The 13435-nt window shown below is 39.7% G+C and overlaps 1 protein-coding gene across 1 annotated transcript in view; it reads right to left on the minus strand.

The window, feature by feature from the left end:
- LOC134352550 (interferon alpha/beta receptor 2-like) overlaps positions 1-13435 on the minus strand; it is a 39308-nt gene that overhangs the window by 11494 nt on the left and 14379 nt on the right. Inside the window, exon 4 of the mRNA XM_063059808.1 lies at positions 12892-13067. Coding sequence (XP_062915878.1) covers positions 12892-13067 — 176 coding nt within the window. The remainder of the gene's footprint in view (positions 1-12891; positions 13068-13435) is intronic.

Genomic DNA, 13435 nt, shown 5'->3' on the forward strand with positions numbered 1-13435 from the left:
CCATCTCAAGACTCCAAGCCTTGTTCCCCCGAGCGCAATAGTTTGGGAGTTATATTTACACACACAGACACATAACACTTAACTTCTGTTTATCTTGGTTAAGTTGCTATATTATAAGTAGATATTAATAAAGATAGTGGTTTTAACATTGAAACCAGACTCCAGTGTGAACTCCATTGCTGCTGGTTTGTTTCTAAAACGTTACAGTTCGTAACACATCAAAGCAATGATTCACTAAAAATCTTTTGTGGCTAAAAATCACAAAGAACATAACTTATGGAAAACACTCAGCAGATTCAGGTGACACCATGCTCCCTGCTTCTTTAACAGGATTTTTCCCCAGAGGGATTGATTGAGACAGAGTTCATTAGGGTGGAATTTGTAAAACACCTTGAGACAACAGAAATCCAGTCAAATTGATCTCTGCGGTGTTTCAGGAAAACATGATTTTTAAGTTGACAGTATTACTCTAACAAACTGTATAGTAATGCTGTTTAAGAAATAAAATTGTATTTGACTTGTATCTTCAAACCTCATCCTTCAAGAATGATCTGAGTTCAAAGTTTGAAAGTACACACAGCCTGGGAAGTCAGGATCAGAATCAGGCTCATTGTCACTAGTAATTGTATTGAAATTGGTTGCTGTTTGACAGCAGTAAAATGCAGTGCATAAACATCACTGTATGTTACAATGAGAAATATAAATATATATATATATATTTGCAAAAAAGACAGCAAAATAGAGACGTAGTGGTCATGGACTGTTCAGAAATTTGACAGCTTAGGGGAAGAAGCTGTTTCTAAAATGCTGAGTGTGCACCTTCAGGCTCCTGTACCTCCTCCCTGATAGTACTGATGAGAAGAGGGCACGTCCTGAATGATGAGTGTCCATCATGATTGATGCAGTTCCACCTGAAGATGTTCTCAAAGGTGGGGATGCTAGTGCCCATGATGGAGCAGGCTGAGCCTACAAACTCCTGAGATTACACTCCAGCCAGAGATGCAACCGGTTAGAATGATCTTCACGGTACATCTGTAGAAATTTGCTAGAGTCTTGGTGACATACCAAATCTCCTCAAACTCATAATGAGCCACTGGCATGCCTTCTTCATGATTGCATCAATATGTTGGGCCCCAGACAGAACCTCTGAGATGTTGATACCCAGGATCTCGAAACTGCTAACTCTTTCTACCATTGATCCCTCCATGAGGACTAGTGTATTCTCCCAACTTCACCTTCATGGTCCAGTCAATTCCTTGTAATAACTGAAGCTCAGTCCAATATTGTAATTGGGATAGCATTCAACCAGCCGATCTTTCTAACTCCTCTATGCTTCCTCATCACCATCTGGGATTCTGCTGAAAACAGTTGTCTTTGGCCTTTAATCTGTACCTAGCCACACAGTCATGAGCGTACAGGCCAGAGCAGCAGGCTTAGCATGCATCCTCTCGGTAAATTCTGTGGTGATGAAATTAAAGTACTACATCACAGGGCCAGAATCACAGCACAGCTCTTCATACTCCTTTGAGGTTTGAGCCAAGAATCCACTTGGTAACTGTGTAAATTCTTTGCTAAGTCCATTAATTAATAATAATTGTTTCCATTGCATTACAAATAGTATGGAAACTGATTACCGTATAACGATGTGTACATGTACTGTTTTTATCAGAAAAAAACTGAGATGACAACTGTAAACCTCACGAATATGCACATCCACCATAGCAATCAGTGGACAATAAGGAATGAAGCCACCACAACAGTGCCAGTACTTCAAAAGAACTGTGCTGACTGCATGCACATCAAGATGAACTCCACTATGGATCCAAGCCATTTTCTTATTTTGTAGGTTATATTTCAAATCAGAATCCTTAGAGTGAATTGCAATGCTCTGTAGATTACATAAGAAATAGGAGCAGGAGTAGGCCATCCGGCCCATTGAGCCTTTCCCGCCATTCAATAAGATAGTGGCTGATCTGTCCGTAAACTCAGCTCCATCTACCTGCCTTTTCCCCATAACCCTTAATTCCCTTAATATGTAAAAACCTATCTAACTGTATCTTAAATATATTTAGTGAAGAAGCCTCAACTGCTTCCCTGGGCAGAGAATTCCACAGATTCACCACTCTCTGGGAAAAACAGTTTCTCCTCATGTCCGTCCTAAATCTTCTCCCCTGAATCTTGAGGCAATGTCCCCTAGTTCTAGTCTCACCTACCAATGGAAACAACTTTCCTACTTCTATCTTATCTATCCCTTTCAAAATTTTGTATGTTTCTATAAGATCCCCTCTCATTCTTCTGAATTTCAGAAAGTATAATCCCAGGCTACTAAATCTCTCCTCATAGGTTAACCCCTTCATCTCTGGAATCAACCTGGTGAACCTCCTCTGCACTGCCTCCAAAGCCAGTATATCCCTCCTCAAGTATGGAGACCAGAACTGCATACAGTACCACAGGTGCAGTCTCACCAGTGCCCTGTATAGTTGCAGCATGACCTCCCTGCTCTTGAATTCAATCCCTCTAGCAATGAAGGCCAACATTCCATTTGCCTTCTTAATAACCTGTTGTACCTGCAAGCCAACTTTTTGCGATTCATGAACAAGTGCTCCCAAGCCCCTCTGCACAACAGCATGCTGCAATCTTTCACCATTTAAATAATAATCTGCTCTTCTATTATTCCTTCCAAGGTGGATGATCTCACATTTACCAACGTTGTTTTCCATCTGCCGACCTTGGCCCACTCATTTAACCTATCTATATCCCTCTGCAGACTCTTCATATCCTCTGTACAATTTGTTTTTCCACTCAGTTTAGTGTCATCAGCGAATTTTGCTATGCTACACTCAGTCCCCTCTTCCAAATCATCAATGTAAATGGTAAACAGCTGCGGGCCCAGCACCAGCCCCTGCAGCACCCCACTCACCACCGACAGCCAACCGGAGAAACACCCATTTATACCAACTCTCTGCCTTCTATTGGTTAACCAATCCACTATCCATGCCAATACATTTTCTCCGACTCTATGCATCCTTATCTTATTTATTAAGTCTTTTGTATGGTACCTTATTGAACGGCTTCTGGAAATCCAAGAATACGACATCCACCTGTTTCCCTCTAATCTGCTGCACTCAATATGTCCTCAAAGAACTCCAGTAAGTTTGTCAAACAGGACCTGCCCTTTCTGAGTCCATGCTGCATCTGTCTACTGGAAGCACTCCTTTCTAAATGTTTCACTATTCCTTCCTTAGTGACAGCTTCAAGCATTTTCTCGACTACAGATGTTAAGCTAACTGGCCTATAGTTGCCCGTCTTGCCTACATCCTTTTTTAAAAAGTGGCGTGACATTTGCTGTTTTCCATCCCACCAGGACCTGCCCAGAGTCTAGAGAGTTTTGGTAAATGATTACCAATGCGTCTACTATAACCTCCGCCAATTCCCTCAGCACCCTGGGATGCATCCCATCAGGACCTGGGGACTTATCTACCTTCAGTCTCTCTATTTTGCTCATCACTAGCTCTTTAGTGACAGTGATTCTATCGAGGTTCTCACCTCCCATTTTGTCCATAACATCCTTTTCTGGCATATTCGGCGTGTCATCCACCGTGAAGACTGACACAAAATAGTCGTTCAATGCCTCAGCCATTTCCTTATCACCCAATATCAGCTTCCCCTTCTCGTCTTCCAAGGGAGCTACGTTGACTTTAGCCACCCTCTTCCGCATATATATTTATAAAAACCTTTGCTATCTGTTTTTATATTTTGTGCTAATTTACTTTCATACTCTATCTTCCCTTATTTCTTGTTTAGTTGTTCTTTGGTGCTTTTCAAAGTTTTCGCAGTCCTCCAGTCTCCCACTACTCTTTGCGACTTTGTACACAAGCTTTTAATTTGATACTATTTTTTATTTCCTTAGGTATCTAAGACTGGCTCTCCCCACACTTACTGTCCTTACTTTTGACTGGAATATACTTTTGTTGAGCACTGTGAAAACCACTGTCCCTCGACTGTAGTACCAAGTAGCCTGTGCTTCCAATCCATGTTAGCCAACTCCTCCCTCATCCCGTTGTAGTCTCCCTTGTTCAAGGTCATTGAACTTGTGATGATTTTGTAGATTGTAATGAACTACAAATCAGCCAATGATATTTCTGAATATGCAGATTGCTGCATCAGACTTAACAATAACCACTTATGCAATCCTAAGTAAATAACACAGGCACAATCTGTTTTACACAGTGCTCCTCCCCTGAGAAAACCATAGATTTTTGTTTTACGATGTTACTGTCAACATCAAGAAAGACAGCTGCACCCAAAGGACGTTTACTTTCTGCAGTATCTGTGGCATACATTCAAGGAGACTAACTCTCTCTGCAAGGAATGAAACCATGCAATGATGTCCAAATGACAGGAATAGGAATAGAATTAGTATTCATTCTTCAGGGAATGGCAAATTAAATGACATTGCAGGAAAATGAAAAAAATGGATCATTCAGTTAAGATGCAAAAAAAACCTAACACTTGAACCAAGTTGGCAAATCAATGATGATATTATTTGTTTTTTTTGTTCAAATGTGCAAGAATAAACTTCCACTTTAAATGAATGGGTTTTTCTTCTTTAACATGTCATTTCCAAAAGGTTTGTCGTAGAAATGTTCATCATAATCTCTCTACACTAAGGAGTGACAGTTTCACAGCAAGAAACACCGTTGTCTCACAGTTCAAATGGCCTAGTTTCAATCTCTACCTCTACTGTCATCCATATATCAATATGGAGCTTGCTCGTTCTCCCTTCAGTGATGTGAGTTTCCCTTGGGTGCCCTAAGCTCCTCCCACAAGCCAAACTGCTTGAAACGCCTTCTGACCATAAACTAAATAAACAGTTCTTTTTCTATCCACATATATGGTTTATGTTTCTTTCCTAGTAATGTTAATATTTATTCTACTTGTACAATTCCTATTTTTATGTTACTGAAAATAAGACATTTATATTTAATTGATCATTTAACTTTACAATTTCACTTTGTTATATAGCTGTGTTTTTAAGGTCATGTTTCAACTGTTCCCATGTTATTTAGAATCCATTTCTGATGCCAAAACGTTCAAATTATCTTGTTCATCCAGTACCTTGATGTTAATCATTTTTGACTTTTAATAGGATATATTTTTGTGAATGTTTTGCTTAGCCTATTAAAGATTTTCTAAAAGGTATATTCTTATTTGATTTACTCTGGTGATGCTTTTTTGTTTCCTCTAGTCCAGTATCTATTACAGTTATCTTTGCTCACTGACTCCTGGACTAAACGAAGTTATTAGTTAATGTTAATCATAATTCAGAAAAATATAATTTGGTTGCATTTCAAAGAAGTGTTAACCAGTTGTCATTAAAAAAAATGAGGGGAAGTAAAACGATTGAAAATAAAATATCAGAATGTGGCCAAACTGGAATTTCAAGCGGCTCACTTCCAATCATTGAGAATATAAACAGGTTTCTCCAATGAAATTTATCTTTCAACATAAATATGCCTGTGGGTTTCTATTAGTGAGCTCAGACCCACAAGCATATTTACGTATGCTTACCATTATATCCAAAAACCAATCACTGAAAATGATGTTTTTTTTTGTTTTGTTTTTTTTCTTTTTCATGTTTTTTTTCCAGTTTTTTTTTTGCTTTGTATTATCCGTTGTTAGTTCTATATGATTGGGAGCTTTGTTAATTTACACTATTTGGTTTTGTAATTACTTTTTTAAGTGTAACAATATATCTCCTACTATTTGTGTTATTGCTATGTTTTGAAATTAATAAAAAGATTGAAAAAGAAAGAAAATGATGATTGAAGTAATCCTATACCCACTCTGGTATCCTTTCTTTTTAATGGCTCTAACAACTGAAGAACAGTATTGCAAACAAGAGAAAATCCGCGGATGCTGGAAATCAAGGCAAAACACACAAAATGCTGGAGGAACTCAGTAGGCCAGGCAGCATCTATGGAAAAGAGTGAACAGTCGACATTTTGGGCTGAGCCCCTTCATCAGGACTGAGAATAGTATTGGTTCTACAGAACTGTATTGGTTCTTACAGAATTTCTATGGCTGCAATAGCCAATTTCCTGCTCTGTATTTTGCTTTTTGCACTGCCATTGTTACCCTGCTGCTCTTGCTGCCTTGTGAATAATGTACTGCAGAAATCAAATGAAAATTCCATCTCATACGTCTCTTCCTTCTGTATGTGTTCATGCAGTACATGCTCACACCGATTAGATCGAGGATTCAGCATATAAATACGATCAGTGGAAAGACAGGCTGGATTATGTGCATATGCTTGTCTGCACACTGGCAGAAACTACACCATCAACTTGCAGGACATATCACTCAGGGACTTGGGTTAAATATGCGTGTTTTTGCATGACTATGTGTGTCCTTACTATTTTGAATGTGCTGTTTATGATTTGTACCTTGGCCCCAGAGGAACACTGTTTTGCTCAGCTGTATCCATGCATAGTTGAATGATAATTAAAGCAGAATTTGATTTGGATTTTGCCTTGTTCATTATCTGCATGTCAGTGTCTATCAGATGCTGTAACTGTGGACTACCCCGGGACTTTAGATTACATCAAAAGCACTGTGTAAAAGCAAGTAAAAGCAAGTTGGTTATCTAGCACCGGACTTTACAATTACATATCAGATTTGCCTTTAAAGTCCAACGTATGCTTTTCAGGTAACTTAAAATCCGTAGAGACATTCATTCATGAAACAAGTATTAAAAGTTTCCAGGGAAACTAACTGCATCCCCCAATCACTTGTTCACATGAATAAATATTATAACCATGGATTTTGATCAATTTAACTGAGAATATATATTTGTGAATCATATGCTACTTTTTTCAACAGTACAGCCCAAAAAGCAGGGAAAATTGTAAAGCATGAATAACTAAAAATTCAAAAGCTGAAATGTCAGCAGTTCAAAAGTATTCATCCTCCCCTTGCTCAGTACTTAGTTGAACCACCTCTCATGGCTATTATAGTCAGTCGTTTTTTTTTCTGGATAAGTCACTATTGTGCAAAATTGCTCAAGCTGTGCTACATTTGTTGGGGAGATCAATTCTCTTCATTTGAAGCCACTCCATGGTTTCTCTGGCAGTGGACTTTGGGTCATTGTCCTGCTGAAAGATGAGCTTCCTCCCCAGTTTAAGCTTTCTGGTAAAGGCTAGCAGGTTTTCATCCAGGATCTCACTATATATAGCAGCATTCATCTTTCCATCAATTCTGACGAGATTTCCAGTCCCAGTTGCTGAAGATCATCCCCTTAGCATGATGCTAACTCCACCATGCTTCTCTAACTTCCGCTAATGTCCCACCTCCCCCTCGTACCCCATCCATTATTTAGTTTTATACACACATTCTTTCTCTCACTCTCCTTTTTCTCCCTCTGTCCCTCTGACTATACCCCTTGCCTATCCTCTGGGTTCTCCCCCCCCCCACCCCTTGTCTTTCTCCCTGGGCCTCCTGTCCCATGATCCTCTCATATCCCCTTTGCCAATCACCTGTCCAGCTCTTGGCTCCATCCCTCCCACTCCTGTCTCCTCCTATCATTTTGGATCTGCCCCTCCCCCTCCCACTTTCAAATCTCTTACTAACTCTTCCTTCAGTTAGTCATGACGAAGGGTCTCGGCCCGAAACGTCGACTGTACCTCTTCCTAGAGCTGCTGCCTGGCCTGCTGCGTTCACCAGCAACTTTGATGGGTGTTGCTTGAATTTCCAGCATCTGCAGAATTCCTGTTGTTTGCGTTTTTAGAATGATCGAGAAGCTTGTATGTTAGACTTGGTTGCTGTTTGCTGTTAAATAAAAGTTCTAGTTATGTTCTTCCAGAATGTGTGTCTATATGAGTAACCCACGGTACGTATAAAGAACACAACATGGTGTCAGAAGTCAGTCTGGAAGAATAATTTGTTTTGCTAACATGGGAGAAGCGAAGATAATCGGAAAAAAAAGTGCTAACTTTTTCGTTGTTTGCCAACAGCTTTAAGAATATAAGTTTTGCAACCCCTATCGACGCTTCAGCTGACTAGAGATGTGGCTGAAAACTGGAAAAGATTTAAACAGCATTTTGAAATTTATTTATCAGTGATCGGAGCAGATAATAAAATGGAGAAAACGAAAGCTGCAATTCTACTCCACGTGATTAGGGATGACGGAATTGAGGTTTATAACCATTTTACTTTTGAAGATGGAAATAATTTGAATCTAAAAGTGATAATCGACAAGTTTGAGTCATTTTGCATACCAAAGCGCAATGTGATGTATGAACGGTATAAATTCTTTACATGCAAACAGAAAGCTGGTCAAACGATTGATCAATTTGTTACGCAATTGAGAAACCACAGTAACACATACGAGTTTGCAGAGCTGACGGACCCTCTCGTTAAAGACAGAATTGTTTGCGGCATTCTGGATAATGCTCTGAGAGAAAGACTCTTAAGAGGACCAGTGGTAATTTGGAAAAAGATTTGATTCTCTGCAAAGCTTCGGAAACCGTAAAGCCGCAGGCTAAAGAGCTTTTTATTGAGAACTGCAGCGTACATGCTGTGAATAATCGCAAACATGTTAGAAAAAATAATGAAGCGACTATGAAACCAACAGAGAACAACACGTCGTTTGAAAGAAAAAAACTTTGTGATCGTTGCGGGCGGCAGCACCAACCTAAAATGTGTCCAGCGTATCGGAAACTGTGCAACAACTGTGGTAAGATTGATCAATTTTCACGCTGTTGCAGAAGTAGAAAGGAAATAAAACAAATAAATGCAGTGCTTGAAAATGAACATGAGGAGTTTTACATAGATGTGCTTTGTGAAAACAAATAAAGTAAGAATGGCTGGACTATGCCATTGCAGGTGAACCAAAACATTATTCTGTTTAAGTTGGATATTGGAGCACAAGTAAATGTTCTAGCAGAATCTGAGTTTAATGCATTAAAGCCAAGACCAAAGTTACATCAGACAAATATAAAAGTGACTGGATATTCAGGTGCAGACATTCCAGTTAAAGGAACATGTGTGGCAAAAGTATCACACAAAAATATGGTGCACACTCCTGCATTTGTGGTCGTGCCTAAGAATGTACAGTCAATACGTGGTTTATCTGCCTGTGAGAGACTGAATTTGGTGAAAAGAGCATTAGTCCTGGATAGTGACACAGAGTCAGAATACAGTGACTTGATGAAAGAGTATGAGGACTTGTTCAAAGGGCTTGGTTGTCTTCCAGGAGAGCACACGACTAAAATTGACAACACAGTGCCACCTGTAGTACATCCATGTAGAAAAGTACCTTTTGCATTATGTGATCAACTGAAAACAGAGCTTGACAGAATGGAACTGTTACAAGTCATACAAAAAGTTGATGAACGGGATGAATGGGTCAATTTGCTTGTCATTGTTGATAAGAAAAATGGAAAACTCAGGATTTGCATAGATCCAAGAGCCTTGAATCGGACCACTAAAAGAGAGCATTTCAAATTGCCTACTCGTGAAGAAATTATGTCACAGTTTGCTAATATAAAGTACTTTAGTAAATTAGATGCATCCTCTGGATTCTGGCAACTTAAACTAGATGAACCGAGTTCAAAGTTGTGTACCTTTAACACTCCTATTGCCAGATACCATTTTCTTAGGCTTCCATTTGGAATTGTATCAGCTCCTGAAGTGTACCATTAAACTATTCGCATACTATATGAGCGTATTGAGGGCTCAGATACTTCCACGGACCATATTATTGTTTGGGGATCATCTAAACAAGAGCACGATGCCAGACTTAGACAAGTCTTAGAGGCAACACGCAAGGCAAACCTGGAGTTGAATGAACTTCATTTGTGGGTGATATCATCAGCAAAGAGGGTGTGCGTTCTGATCCATTGAAGGTCTCTGCTATTGAGAACATGCCAAGAGCGCAATGTAAAAAGGATGTTCAAAGGTTTATGGGAATGGTCAACTACATGGGAAAATTCATACCCAATCTTTCGGAACAACTTGCTCCATTGAGACAGCTAACAGAAAAGAAAAACGAATGGAGCTGGAATCATGAACAGGAGAGGGCACGGCAAAATCTCAAGAAAGTGCTCACCAAAGAACCTGCGTTGAAATTCTATGATACTGACAGACCCATCAAAATCTCATGTGATGTATCTCAAGCAGGCTTAGGGGCAGTATTACTCCAGAAACATGATCGGGAATGACTACCAGTGGCGTATGCATCTCGTTCATTATCTCATCCAGAAACAAGGTACGCCCAAATTGAAAAAGTATTATGTTTGCTTGTGAGAGATTTCATCAGTTTGTGTCAGGGCAATCTATTGATGTTGAAATCGATCATAAGCCTCTGATTGCATTGTTTAACAAACCTGTAAGCGACTGTCCTTTGTGAATTCAGTGAATGATGATCAAATTGCAAAGATATGCACTGAATGTGTCATACACACCTGGAAAATTCATGTACACGGCTGACATACTTTCCAGAGCTGTGGATCCAACAACAAAAGACAGTCACAGGAACGTTATTGATGTTCAGGTATTTATTGATACGGTCATAGAAACTGTACCTGTTGCTCCTAAACAGTTGGAACTGCTGCGTCTTAAGACAAAGAAAGATAAAATTCTCAGTCAAGTAATACAAGTAGTGATGGATGGATGGCCAGATAATAGGCATGACTGTACCTCAGAAGTACAAGAATATTGGAACTACAGATCTGAACTTTCTGTTGTGGATAGTATATTGTACAAGGGTAGCAGAATTGTAATTCCTAAAAGACTCCGAAAAGAAATGCTTGGGAAAATTCATGAAGGCCACCTAGGCATTGAAAAATGTAAGAGAAGGGTGTGGGAAGTGATGTTTTTGCCCAGGATGAATCAAGAAATTGTAGAATTGGTGTCTTCTTGTCGAATATGCTTTAAAAAATCTAATCTAATCTAAGTACCAACCTAGCAACCCTAAGAAGCCACTGCATCCACATCCTAGTCCTCAGAGACCTTACCAGAAGGTAGGCATTGATCTGCTTGTAACTGACAACAAAGATTATCTATTAATAAAAAATTACTACTCGGTGTATTCTGAGGTGTGTGGTTTGGGCAGAACAATAGCAGAGAATGTAATTACATGAAATCAGTTTTTTCCAGATGTGGTGTTTCTGACGAAGTTTTCAGAGACAATGGTCCACAATTCAATGGTGAATGATTGAGACATTTTGTACAGGAATGGGGCTTTGTTCATACAACATCTAGTCCATTTTTCCCCTCAGTCCAATGGATTAGTTGAGAAGTCGGTAGGAACTACCAAGAAACTGATGCACAAAGCAAAAGATAGTGGAGCAACACACATAAAAATTGCTGGTGAATGCAGCAGGCTAGGCAGCATCTATAGGAAGAGGTACAGTCGACGTTTCGGGCCGAGACCCTCCTGGCCTGCTGCGTTCACCAGCAATTTTTATGTGTGTTGCTTGAAATTCCAGCATCTGCAGATTTCCTCATGTTTGCAAAAAGATAGTGGAGGTGATTTTTATAAAGCTTTGTTAGCCTATCGTAACACTCCATTTGAATGTGGACTTTCACCTGCTCAGCTCTTGCTGGGACGCTGTTTGAGATCCAATCTGCCAATAGATGAGAGCCTTCTGAGAACAGAGGAAAGTGAACAAGTGAAAAGATGGAAAGATGAACACAAAGCAAAGCAGAAAACATACTTTGACAGATGTTCTCGTCCATTACCTGAACTGCACCAAGGAGGTGAAGTGATGATACAAGACAAAATGAACACATGGACACAGAAAGCTACAGTGCTTGAAGAAGTACAACCCAGATCATACACGGTCCAAACAGAAGAAGGAGCAGTGTTAAGAAGAAATCACAAAGACCTCAAGAAAGAACCAACTTCGGAGCTTCAGTTAACTGATGCAGACCAGACAAAACATGAAAATAACAATGAAACACAAGAACTGTGTGAACCACTTAAAATGTCTACTTGTGTTCATAAACCACCAGAGAGACTAATACAGACATGTTAAATTATGCATTTGTTTTGATTAATGTTGCTAATTGTTTTTCTTTTTAAGGAAAGGAAGATGTGGCGATATTATGTGTCAACTAAACAACAGGAGTTCTGCAGATGCTGGAAATTCAAGCAACACACATCAAAGTTGCTGGTGAACGCAGCAGGCCAGGCAGCATCTCTAGGAAGAGGTACAGTCGACATTTCAGGCCGAGACCCTTCGTCAGGACCTCGGCCTGAAACGTCGACTGTACCTCTTCCTAGAGATGCTGCCTGGCCTGCTGCGTTCACCAGCAACTTTGATGTGTGTTGTTATGTGTCACGTGGCAGAGTTTGAAGCACGCACAGAACTGACAGAATGATCAAGAAGCTTGTATGTTAGACATGGTTGCTGTTTGCTGTTAAATAAAAGTTCCAGTTATGTTCTTCCAGAATATGTGTCTTTATGAGTAACCCACAGTACGTATAAAGAACACAACAGTTCCCAACCTTTTTTATGCCATTGACCCTTACCAATAACTGAGGGGTTTGTGGACCCCAGGCTGGGAACCCCTGCTCTATTATGAAACTGATGGTTGGCAGCAATTACTACCCTATTTCGTTTTTCTTTAAAAGGATGCCCTTGACTCTATTACATCCACCACAAAAGAACATGCTTATCCCTCTTCCAAAGTACAACTGGAAGTGCTGCAAGGAATATCAACCTAAATAGCATGCTCAGGTCTCTGCAGTGAGATGCAAACTGTCCACATTCGGCTGAGGAGCAAGAGCGCTCCCAACTAAGGAACCATTTCTTGGAATCAAAATTGATGGTATGGAGCTTTTGCTAAATTATCACAGAGCCAAAAGTAAAATGGTTGTGCACTCACTGTCACGGTTGGGCAGAAGCTCATTCGATTCCATCCACGTAGATTCAGTCTGGTTTGTGACACTCTTAACACGAACCCAGTAAAGGCTGGAAAAAGACTTGAACCTCTGCGATAGGTCACATGACAGTTTTGTAATGTTGGCGCATTTTTTCACTGGAGTGAATATCCCTTTAGCACTGTTTTGAACAAAATAAAAGAATAAATGGGTGAATCATACTGCAATGCATCAGAACCACTTGAGACTTCTGTGGACAGACTGCCAAAAATTTCACATAAAACCTACACACAGTAAACTGACCAATTTTCATTTAAATGAAAGAGACAGGTGCAATGTTATCAGACTGATTATTTATAACAGACTCATTTAAATGCATCATTGAATGTTTACAAAACAATACAGACATGAGTATTTTTGTTTCAGCCAACTACAGAATCTTATCATGCTCCTGTGGCCTCATTCAGTAAAGGGCGATAAGATAGCAGATCCTACCGAATAAGCACTTATAGACCCCTACTTAGGCCCTAATATAAAGGCATATCGAGT

This window comes from Mobula hypostoma, chromosome 10 (genome assembly GCF_963921235.1).
Source record: "Mobula hypostoma chromosome 10, sMobHyp1.1, whole genome shotgun sequence".
In the NCBI taxonomy this organism is placed as follows: domain Eukaryota; kingdom Metazoa; phylum Chordata; class Chondrichthyes; order Myliobatiformes; family Myliobatidae; genus Mobula; species Mobula hypostoma.